This window comes from Vicugna pacos, chromosome 3 (assembly GCF_048564905.1).
Source record: "Vicugna pacos chromosome 3, VicPac4, whole genome shotgun sequence".
Classification (NCBI taxonomy): domain Eukaryota; kingdom Metazoa; phylum Chordata; class Mammalia; order Artiodactyla; family Camelidae; genus Vicugna; species Vicugna pacos.
The window spans coordinates 56,074,941-56,087,323 of record NC_132989.1 but is presented as its reverse complement, the minus strand read 5'-3'; the positions used below and the strand labels follow the sequence as shown (position 1 = coordinate 56,087,323).

Sequence of the window (12,383 nt, the reverse complement as noted above, 5' to 3'; positions counted from 1 at the left end):
AATATCACTGAGGTTCAATCAACATTCTGCATTACTACACCTAAGTAATTACACATTTGCCACTAACTCCTCATCTTTGCTTTCTAGTTGAATCTCTCCAGTATAAATTATAAGCTTCTTGGTGGAATTCATATCTGAATCAGAAAGAAGACTGCTGAGGTGCTGCTGCATATATAACAGAAGCAATCTCCTTTGTGTATTAGTTAGATAAGCCCAGTGCTGAAGAAAACAGTCCCTCCCCCTCCCCTACCTCCTTCTTCTCTCACCCAGTTTGAACAGACTGCCCACTCTCTTCTGTGTAAGAGTCAGTTCTGTAACAGCTTCCATCCCTCCTGGGCTCACTCACCACTAGAAGCCTAACCTCTCAAGGGCATCCTTCACCCTTCACCCCTTAAGACTCTCATCCTATACTGCTATGCATTTCCCCCAATCTTACCCAATTCTCTCCCTCTCACTGTCCTAAACTTTTTATCGTAACCTCTAGAACTTCCAATCTGGACCAGTCACGTTCCCTCTATATTTTTAACCTTTCTTTTAACTGTCGCAAGTTCTGCCTCAAAGAAACTTGGCTATTCCCTTATGGATCTCAGATGCTGCAGCTGATTTCTTTTTTTGTACATCCCACACATCATGGAGAAGGAGGTGAGGAAAGGGTTCTCCTTGCTCACACTGTCACCTACATCCTTCTTCTGCTCCTCCTTCGAAAATCCCAATACCTTGAAGGTCGAGCCATCAAGCTACACTATCCTTCTTGTTGCTACCATCTACCAACCTTCTAGGAAGTCCTCTTTTCCTCACTGAAAATACTGTATCCTTCCTCTCCACTTCATTCCCTGTAATCACTCTAACATTTACGTGGATGACCCACTGAACACCAAGGTCTCCCACCTACTTAACCTCGGCACTACTCAACCATCCAAACCCTGGATTTCCAACATGCACCACCCCTATCCTCCCAGTTCAGTTACTGTAAAGGGGACAATTCTTTAACCTTGTTATGCCCATTTTTTCCTACTTCACCCCCCTCTTCCACTATCACCTCATTTCTCAATTCTTGTCTCTCCTTTCCCAGCTTAGACTCCACGATCCATCACTGTCATCACTCCTTTGCCTCTCTTTCCCCTCACCTTTCTTACTATCCATAGTTGAATTACATCCTGCCCACCTACCTCCAAGCCTGAGAAGTTGAACATGAAGGAAGAAACTACACAGCTGAGTTCACTGATTTCACTTTAATAACAGGAAACTTCAAATGAACATTCATTAGAGCCTGGGAATCCTTCCAGTCCTCACTAGTAAGTTCCTTTTCCCACTATGAATAATAACAATCTCACAATCTTCTTTCATTTCAAACCTCCTATACGACTCCTCCTCCATCCTTAGCTTATACTTCACTAGGAAAACAGAAGCCATCAGAGGGGAACATTTATCTTCCCACCCTCAAATCTACAAACCTGACAGCTATAAATCTCCAACTACCTTCCCTCCTGTTAAGATGAAAAAAGTATCAAAGCCCCTCCTCTCAAGCTCTGGGTCCCATCCCACTCACCTTCCCAAGAACTTCACTCCCACCACTAGCCTGCATCCCTCCTGCACCTCCAGCTTCTCCCTCTGAACCGGAACATTCCCATTAGCATATAAAGGAACTTCAGAATCTTGATTCTCCCATCCACAAACCAAAGAGAATTAAAATGTCAACATACCATTAAAGGATTAAGATATTAAGATACAACAGTGTTCCGTGGTACAACCCATCAAAAGATACCAAAGAGACATTCAGGTTTTGAGCACTTGTCTTTGATTAAGTTACCAAAACAGAGAAAGGCAAAAGTAGCCTGTCCTAGTAAGAATCTCACTCTGATGGTTCTACTAAATGGCCTGAGCACTTCTGTTATACCCAGACAGTAAATGAGTCACATATTACAAATTAATTATGCTTATAAACGGGTAACATTTTTTTGTGGAAGAAAAAAATATCAGTTACCTTACAATGTTTCAAAGCTTCTTTGTATTCTTTGTTTCTAATTGCATCTCGAGCACTTTTTAGAGCAGTCTTTACTTCCTTGCTGGACATTCTGTCAAAATTAAAAGCCTGAATGAAACTACAGTGATAAGTACTTAACTGTAACAGTTCCAACAAACTTAACAAACTTTACCTCTGAAAAATGCATGTATAATTTCTTCTACATGAAATGTTCTTTCCCCCTAAAATAAACATAGCTTATTCTCTCATCTTTTCAGGTATTTACTCAAGTCACTTCCTCAGTGAAACCTTCCCTGGCCATATTATTTAAAATTTCAACACTTGCTTCTCTGCACTCCCAACCACTCAATATTCCCTAACCTCCTCCCTAACATTGCATTTATTTTTCTTCAAAGCACTTATCATCATCTAATATAGTATTATATATTTTACTTATTTATTTGATTTGTGTTCTGTTCCCCAACTCCACCAGAATGTAAGTTCTATGCAGGTAGGGATTTTTGTTTGTTGTTAACTGCTGTATCCTCGGCATCTAGTATCTGACAGATTGAATATACTAAAAATGTTTGTTGAAATTGACTTGTATTTGAATTATACTTACTCTCCATATAGTAAACTAAAACACATGTGATCTTATGGACCAAGACCCCAAACACACACCAATCTCAATCCAATTTCACACAAAGCAGGCAGAGCAAGCCCAAGACATAGAGTAAAAACACTAATACAGATAAATTTCAGTAACTATGATGTAAGAGCTTAAGAAAGCATTCTGTTTTAATGTTAGTTTCTATAAAACATAAATTAGGATATTAACTTTCCTCACAATAAGGATTACTTTAGGATTACAGTAATACAGTATTCTTTATAATTAAGTATATTAATTTAATTTTAAATAAACTAATATTTCTTAAGATCTCACAACTTACACTGCTTTACCAGTAAACAAGTCAAATTCAATCACAACTCAGTGTTGGAAAAAGAAACATTTGTATTTTTTTCCAGCTCCACTGAACTCTAACCTCAAGAAGGTAAAACAAAGCTAGGTAAACACTAGGTCATCATAGACTGCTGATGTTCAAGGCAGCAAAATGACAAAAAGATGGCTCACTGACATGATATACTGACAATCCTTTATGTCCAAAGAGGCTGCGGCAGAAGTACAAGATCAAAGAAATTCAAGAAGCTAGGGAATTTTTTTAAAACACAATCCTTTTGACTTAAAGAATTTTAGATTCAAATAATATAAAAACTAAGATATCATAATATCAATTTATTTGCAGTCAAAATGAGATTCCCTAAATAGGCAGAAAGGTGACTTTTTACCCAGTTACAACAGTCATACAATTAAAGCAACATATTTCATGTGTTCTTTTAGAAACTTCTCTGTTACCTGAAATTATCTTGGCATAAATTTATAGACGCAAACTTCAGAAGGATTTTTTTTTTTAATAGTCTACAAATCTTGTTTGGAGCAGGCAATAAATTTCTTTGCTGATTTCACATTAAGTTTCTCACACCAAAGTTATCTTTGGTGGATAAACCTGCAGACTAAAAAGAAGAGAACATCAAAGATGATGACAAATAATCTGGACCAATGGGAAGGGATAAAGAGAGACATCAAGGGAAATAAAAATCAAGAGATATCCATATCAGAAAAGAATAAAAACAGCTTCAAGATATTAAGCAAAAACAAACAGAAGAATGCAAGATTCCCAGGACAAAGATCACCAGGTTTTCTATCATCTAGCGTGTGATTGGGTTCGAGTGCAATAGGAGCTCGGAGAAGAAAAGAAGTGTGGTGTGAAGTAACCACAGCGACTAGGAGGAGAAAGGATTTGAGAATGGCGGGAGGAAGGAAAGTTACTCCAGTCAGAGGCATTGCAGCAGAGTCAGAAGACAGAAATGAACGTGGCACATGTAGGAAACAATGAGGAAACTGGGCTGAGTGGAACAGAAGGGACTTGCTTAAGAAGAGAAGAAAATTAGGCTGGGTAGGCAAAGGAGAGCACCAGATTGCAAAAGACCCTCAAAATCAGACAGACAAGTCTGGATTTCAATGGAGTAGCAAACACAGAGCTGTCAAATGCTTCTAAGTAGGTAATCTGCAAAGACCGTGTGGACAAACTCCACTCTTCTCTTGGTAACCAATTCTACCGTTCAGTCCCCTTCTATATCCCTATGTGTCCCCACACGTAATTACAACTACTCTTGCTGCAAGGGAATCCTCTATCCTTCTCTTCCTTTTCCTTCTTCATTTGATTCCACATTTAGCATAACAAGCTAGTACTGAGGCCCTCTCTCTTCACCTGAAATACATATATATACACATACATATCACTTTCAGGAGATTATTTTTTAAAAAGACAAAATAATCTACCACTTTCTAGTCTTGAAAGTTTCCTCCTCTTTTGTGGGGAGGTGGCGTGGAGAAGGAAGAGGCTCATTCACTCATTTTCTAAACAGAGCTTTACAGGGCGCCTACTAGGTACCATCAAATCCATTTCCTTCACAAGAGTATAAAACCCGACTACACACAATGATTCCACATAACCTCACATTCGTCTACTTGGGATACTTCCCTCTATTCCCAGCATTCCCGACACTCCAGAGAAAAATCTAGCTCTCTTACAAGTGTCCTTAAGAGTCTCTCACAGCTCCACACACTTCCCCTTATACCTCTCCTCCCATTGTTTCTCTGCAAGCTCAATGATTTTTTTTTAAATAAGAGCATTTCTTTTGCACATTTTCACTCAATGAAAGTTTTTTTTTACTACCAACCTAAAGGATTTTTATTCAACACATCAAGAATAAAAAGTAGAAACAACTGCACTTTAAAAAAGTTAGAAAGTGACAACCATGCCAAAAGACAATGATATGCCTCAGAACTAACAAATACAGGCAGATGAACTGATATGTCTACATACCCCAGCTAAAGCTATGGGAACTTAAGTTACATTCAGTTGTGCAGATACGAAGAATCCACAAAGTAAAATTTAAAAGAATACTGATAAAAAAATAGTAACAATAATGACAATGGAAGTTAATTACAGAAAAGCAACATATGATAACTTTAAACCTAATGACAAAAGTCTGAAGGTACTTGGTGATGATCTCTAATCTGGTGTGATGACCTCTAATCCAGTGTGATGACCTACACCATTAAACCTTCCTTCTGACAGGAACTGGTACTTACAATCACTAAGTAAAAGCAGACTCCAATTACCTATTATTTACCATTCTAGACATTTACCTTTTACCTACTATCACTACCTCTATCTTCTTTTTAAACTGAGTTGCAGATTGTCCCTTAAATGTTTATCCATCTAAATTAAGTAAAACATAAGACAAGCACATTAAAAAGATGATGTACATAACCCAAAACATAATGAATTCAACACATAAGATTCAGGTCCAATTTTCATAATTCATAATTTAAAACATAAGAAATAATTATATACAATTTTTCACCATTTTTCTCCCAAAGAGACACTAATCTTAATCTCCAAGTTTCTGAATTGGTCTATACTGTGTTCCTGTAGCTTCAAGGTGATAAATGGAACTTCCATAAGCAATCAGAAAGATTTGGAAAATTCCATAAACTCAAAATACACTGACTTCAGTATAAAAAACTGAGCCAGAAGAGAGTATCACCTACTTCCATGCTACTTTGCTTGGAACGTAGGGCAATTAAGGGCACTTCTTTATTCCCAATTTGCAACCTGACTACACTAAGGTGAACCTTATTCTAAGCCACATAAGGAATTATAAATATGAAAAAAGTTACCCACATCATGCAACTAGTTTGTAACTTAATGAAATTAGAGCAAAGTTTTTTAAATATGAAAAATCTGAACAGCCATCTGAAATACTACATGACTACAAAATCTAAGTATCTTTTGATGGCAAATCTGGAATGGATTCTGTCAGACAAAATTCATCTAGAATGCTTCCTGGAAAGAGTGGAGGTGGTTTTGAAAAACTGAATAAAGTTTTTTTTTTTAAAGGGGAAAAAAACGCTACTTTAGAACTAGGAAATGAACAAAATTTAGGTGAAACAGGTGGGGAAGGACAAGAAATAAAAGTGAGTTTACTGTCCTAAAACATACATACTTAAAAAGAATGGTTAGCTCCACAGAAAGGGGTCTTACTGGTAAGAAAAGAAAGTACTGTGATCCCAACAAAGTTCAGGAAAATAAAATAAAAGTTAAACAAGGGGTGAGGAAGTCAAATAAAAGTTAAAACCTGACTCTCCATTTCTTTAAGGCCCCAACCAGCCACAAGTGATTATCCTCCCCACCCAATCTGATTTTACTGATTTACTGATTTATTCAGTCATTTCAACTCTGTTCTTAAAAAACACCCCAGATTTTGTCAGCCCTTTCGTTCAGCCATATCCATCCACCAAGTCAAAACGGATGGATCAAGTTTCCGCAGATCTTGGGCACCTTCACCTCCAAACCTACATCCTTGTTAATAAAGTGAGGATGACATCCCTTACCTGACACATACGTGGACGGAGTACCTGAACACAGTATCTACCAGTTCCGTTCTCTTTATCTCCTGCCACCCTCTCAACCAACTTCACTACTTTTTTCCCCATTCTTAACCTACAATGGTTATTATATGCTTTTTCTGCACATTAAAAATCCCCAGTTCTTCCTTGATCTCTCAAGAGGTAACTTTCTGGTCTATGTTCCTCAAAGATGGCTATCATCAAACACAATCCTCTTCAAATCAGTCATTACACGAATACTAGACTAAAGCCTGCAAAGGAAACCACTCCTCTGAATCACTGAAGCACTTAGTGATTGAGCCACTCAACTGAAATTTAACAGATGCTTTATGTTCTACACAGATGCACTATGTCTTTCAGATCAAAAAAAACCTAAGTGAAGGTAATACATTTTTGGAGTTCCTTACATATCCAACACCTGCTCAGTACTATGACCTTCCAGCTGCCAAAGCCTACTCAAAAATATTTAGTTCTTAGTTTCTCCACAGTCAAAAAGCAGTAATCTCAATTCGCTAAAGTGAGAAAGGAAGAATCCCTTTTTCAGTATTAGCTCATGTTACTTTTTATACTTTGATACTGTTATTAAATGAACAACACACATTGAGATGTGCACATACAATTCAAAAGTACTTCTTCTGACACAGTAAGTTACTGATGAGCAAACATGCTTTATGTCCAGGAAAGAATGAGCAAATAACAAACAAACCTGAAACTATCTGATAATTGCCTGAAGGAACTAGGGAAGGCCTGGGGTGGGGGGGTGGGGATTGGTGGGGAAGGTGAGAAGGGTTTTTCGAAAGGAGAGATTATTCATGTAAAAGTGAAGCTCGATGGACTAATGAATAGTCCAAAGTAAAGGGAGACTAACTTCAGCTCAAAAGAAGAGCTTTTAATAATTTGACCTGTACAAATATGGAATGGGCTGCTCAAAGGAAGTGTGTTTCCCATCACTGGAGATGAAAAAGCACAGACTGCACAATCCACTTGGCAGGAATATCACAGGACAAACTGAATGTCAGATGAGAAGTAAATCTAGAAGCCTCTTAGATTCTTCCAGTGCCATGTGTTTGGGGCCCTAAAATATCCATCTTGACCCAACCCACTCCAGCACCTGCTCCCACTGACACTGTTCAGTGGGAGAGAGAAGAAGAAAAAGATGTGTCCTGTCATCCTGACCAAGAACTCAAAATACACGTTCTGTGAAAACAAGGCCATAGAGAGTAAATAGTTTATAAAATCAATACTATGCCACAGATGAAATTAAATATATTTTTCATAAATCTCAATGTCAGTCAACATTGTTTCTATGGTCAAGTGTGTTCTACATTCCAAATTAACTCAGCACAGATATTTGAAACATATCCTGTTCATGAGGGAGCCTGTGTATTACCTTTCAGTCTGTACTATTACTTCACTTCTTTTCCCTAGAGTGTAAGTTCCTTGTGGTCAGGGACTATTGCTTATATACTTGTATGCTCCCATAGATCTTTAGCATGCTGCCTGATTCACTTTGCTTCTTCTCTAATAGAGATTAGGTTCACTAGAATGCCATGACATTTTGCAGTTTATCAGAGACAGAGCATTGCAATGAGTTAGGGCTCAAATTAAAGTCATACTCAGACTGACTTCCTGTGTAACCTTGGACAAGTCATTTAACCTGTCTAACCCTCAGTTTTCCTATTTGAAAAACGGTGAAAGTGAGGATTACAGAAAATATTCCATGTAAGTACCTGACACACGGTAGGTGCTCAATAAATGCTTAGTATAATGCTCAGCACATAGTAAGTCCCATGCGAGTATTAAATAAATAAGGTCTGTCCCTTATTACAATTATATTACGCAAAAAAACCCGTCAGGTATCAGTATTTAAAGTTGATTTTATGTAAATAAATACAAATCCTCCTTTTCCTGTCAAAATACTAAAACGACTAATGTGATGCACAAATTACATACCTGAAACCATGATAATGAAATCAAGAATTTGGCTCTGGCACAGAAATCTGCTCCTTCCAGATTTCTCTAAAGGAGTTCAACAGTCAAGAGGATCAGTGATTTTTCAAAACCATTGCAGCAAAACAATGGTATTCTGAACCCACGTCAGTTAACAGAACACGTCACACAGCCCAACATTTCTTCCTGTGAGAGCCCGCTCAGCCTCTCCTTTGCACTCTGGCGGCAAGGTGCACCTAAGCTTATTCCCACCTAGAAGGTGAAACTTTTCTTACTAGGCCCCGCTCCTCACTCAACCGAAGCACAATAAATCTTTACTGCACGGACAAGGCGGGGAATAAGGTAAGGCAGGCTAGAAATATCCCTGGGGGTTAAGTATTTGCGAGGCCACACAGTATCCACATCGCACCTTAGGCGGTCCGGAGGCCCTACAAAGAAAAGCCCGATCCAACTTAGCGACAATCGCCCTGCCACCTCATCATCGCCAAGTTCACGGACTCCCCCAACACTCAGCCACGCTTGCTTGGCGCAAAACGAGCAGCCTCGGCCCCTGACCCTTTCTCTCTCTAGGTACCATTTCAAATGACAACGGCTCCAACTTCTGCAAAAGCGACAGCGACCAACACCCACCTGGGACAGATGCTTCTACAAACGCCAAGTCTGGCTTCAGAGCGCATGCGCACTTCCCAGGCATCGCTCACGTGACTGGAAGCAGCTGGGTTTTAGTTTGCTCGGTATTTGATTAAAAGGTCTTAACTGTGAGCTGAGGAAGAGGAATTCCTCCTGTGCGCATGTGCGCACTCCGAGCCTAATGGGAGTTGTAGTTCCATGGGTGAAGAGCTTTGAGGAAACCAAACTGCGGTGTGTGCGATCCCCGCCCTTCTCTTCTCCGGAGGGTGTTCCTAGAGGGAGGGGGCGGGCCTAGCGGCCCGGCTCTCAGAAAGGATCCCGGTGATGCTGCTGCTGTGGGTGTCGGTGGTCGCAACCTCGGCGCTGGCAGCACCAGCTCCTGGGGCAGGTGGGCAGAGGCGGGGAGCTTGGCCAGATGCGCCTAACGTGGTGCTAGTCGTGAGCGATTCCTTCGTAAGTATCGAAAGGCAGGGGAGGGGATGCCCCGCTACACACTCGCGACCGGCCCTCAGCCCTTCCTGTGCTGCAGGCTTTGGGGAGCAGAATCTGAGCTTTCAAACAAGCTTTACCCCGATGCAAAGTAAGAATTGTAATTTGTCTTGAGGCCCCGTACACACATACGTACACCACGTAGAAACGCATATAACACACTTAAAACAATACTTTAGTAAGGTGCACTCCGATTAGTGTCTTTGCACATTTACTTTAATTGCTGGCCTCGCCCAACTAAATTATCTTACTAATAAACTTTCAGTCGATTCGATTGTGGGGGTAAAATAACATTGTGTATCAATATAAAAGCCTATTAGCTTTCTATTGGTCACTGTTCTTTTTATTACCAGGGTATCTGATAATCCTGTTAGTGCTGATTTATATTCGTTAGTTAGTATAATTTGATCAACTTGCCCATATTCCAGATAAACTGTGTCTATGTGTGTTCGTGTTTAATCTCAAATTTGAACAGTTTTTGGAACTTTCCCAAGCCAAAAACTAAACAGAATACTACTATCAACATTACCTGATACTTTTAGTATTATCCATAATATTAAAACTACTGCTTGAATGAATGTTTGGATACTAATTATAATATTAACTTATTATGACTGGATGTTACTGTGGTCACACAGATTGTTGGTGTTAAGCATGTCTGGCACCAAAGAGTGCTTTTAATCATTATGTTGTATTGTCTTCCTCATAGATTAACCCAATGATGATTAAAATTACATAATCTGGAAATACCCATAGATTTGTTAAGAATATTACTTAAAGTAATCTTTATGATTAACTAAACTTAGAGACCAGGCAATATTGGAGAGTAACAAGAAAGAGGTTTATTAGGGAGTGCTCCTGAGATCAAAGGGAAAGGAAGGAAGCAGGATTTTGCAGAGAGAAGTCAAGTTTTGTCATTATCTCATTGGAGGCCTCAGCTGGTCTTATAGGTAGTTGTCAAATTGGAATGATGCTTCAGAACTGTTTACACTTGGGATGAAGGGGCCAGGCCTTTGTACCCTCATGTTGGATGGCCATTATTTGTGGAAAGTTCCCAGGATGGGGCGTCACCTTGGGCAAGGCAACTCTTCAGCAGAGGCAACTTTCATTCCTAAAAGAGAATCTGGGTGCTGCATCACAACTCCTAGAAACTTCCAAAGATGACTGAAATATTTGGTTTATTTTTTTGGTATGGTATGAACACATATTTTATATATTTGTGTATATAAATACATAAATATTCTATGCAGACTAATATCTCTTATAGATATAGAGGTACAGATCCTGAAAAAATAACTAGCAAATCAAATTCAGTAATATATAAAAAGGATTATACACCATAACTAAGTGTGATTTACCCTCAAATGTAAGCTGGGCTTAATATTTGAAAATCAGCCGATGTGATACACCACACATCCATTAAATAAAGGGCAAAAAATACATGATCATTTCAATAGATGCAAAAAGAACATTTAACAGAATTCAGTAACCGTTCATGATAAAAGCACTCAGCAAAGTAGAAATAGAAGAGAATTTCTTCAAACTGATAAAGAACATCTGCAAAAAAGCCAGAGCTAATGTTATGCTTAACAATAAAGGACTGAATGTTTTCTCCTACAGATCAGGAACAAGACAGGGCTATCTGATCTCACTGTGTCTGTCCAGCAGTTGTGCTGGAGGTTCTTGCCAGAGAATTAGACAAGAAAATGAAATAAAAGTCACCTAGGTTGGAAAGGAAAAAGTAAAAGTATCTCTATTTGCAGATAACATAATTTTATATAAAGAAAATTGTAGGGAATCCACTACAAAACTTTTAGAACTAGTAAGTTAGTCTAGCAAGGCTGTAGGATAAAAGATCACAAAAAGCAGTTGTATTTTTATACATTTGTTTACTGAAAAAATGGAAAGTAAAATGAACAATTCTATTTAAAATAGCATCAAAAAATGAAATACGTAGGAATAAATCTAACCAACGAAGTTCAATTCTTATACTCTGAAAACTCCAAAACATTGTTGAAAGAAATTAAAGAACATCTAAATAAATAATTTACACTTATGAATCAGATTTAATATTGTTAATATAGTAATAATCACCAAATTGATCTACAGATTCAATGCAATCTCTATAAAAATCCCTATGACGGTTTTGCAGAAGTAGAAAAACCCATCCTAAAATTAATATGGAAATTCAAGGGACCCAGAATACCCAAGAAAATCTTGTAAAAGAAGAACAAAATTGGAGGACTTGCACTTCCTAATTTTGAAAGTTACCACAAACTACAGTAATCAAGAAAGTGTGTTACTGGCGTAGGTACAGACAGACAGAAATCAGTGGAATAGAATTAAAAGTAGAGAAATAAACTCACATTTATAGTCAATGATTTTTCAATAAGGGTGCAAAGACCATTTAATAGGGAAGAATAGACTTTTCAACAAATAGCACTGGGAAAACTGACTATCCATATGCAAAATGCCTCACACCATTTTCAAAAAGTAACAAAATGAATCAATACATCAAACATAAAAGCTAAAACTATATAATTCTTAGAAGAAAACATAGGTACAAATCTTTGTGACCTTGGATTAGGCAATTTAAAAAATGGGCAAGAGATCTGAATAGATGGTTCTTCAAAGAAGATACATAAATGGCCAATAAGCACATGAAAAGATACTCAACATCATTCATCATTAGGGAAATGCAAATCAAAACCACAATGAGACACCAGTTCACACCCACTAAGATGGCTATAATAAAAGAGACACAATAACTAGAGTCAGCAAGAATATAGGAGAATTGCAACACTTATACACTAC

General features: G+C 38.2%; 2 protein-coding genes across 5 annotated transcripts in view; one reads left to right on the top strand and one right to left on the bottom strand.

Moving 5' to 3' along the window:
• SKIC3 (SKI3 subunit of superkiller complex) overlaps positions 1-9,134 on the bottom strand; it is a 74,100-nt gene extending 64,966 nt beyond the window's left edge. The window contains exons 1-3 of one of the 2 annotated variants that reach the window (XM_072958368.1): positions 9,081-9,122; positions 3,378-3,535; positions 1,985-2,075 (exon numbers count right to left, since the gene is read on the bottom strand). In XM_072958368.1, coding sequence (XP_072814469.1) covers positions 1,985-2,074 — 90 coding nt within the window. In that variant the 5' untranslated portion in view covers position 2,075; positions 3,378-3,535; positions 9,081-9,122. Of the gene's footprint in view, positions 1-1,984; positions 2,076-3,377; positions 3,536-9,080 lie in introns of both variants that reach the window. The other variant, XM_072958367.1, reaches the window with a different exon arrangement.
• Positions 9,135-9,225: 91 nt separating this feature from the next.
• The window catches only part of ARSK (arylsulfatase family member K), a 34,065-nt gene continuing 30,907 nt past the window's right edge, over positions 9,226-12,383 (top strand). The window contains exon 1 of one of the 3 annotated variants that reach the window (XM_072958391.1): positions 9,226-9,311. Coding sequence is in view for 2 of the 3 variants with exons in the window: in XM_006212945.4 (XP_006213007.1) it covers positions 9,405-9,533 (129 nt within the window). In the remaining variant the exon portion in view is untranslated. Of the gene's footprint in view, positions 9,534-12,383 lie in introns of all 3 variants that reach the window. The other 2 variants (XM_006212945.4, XM_072958392.1) reach the window with 2 other exon arrangements.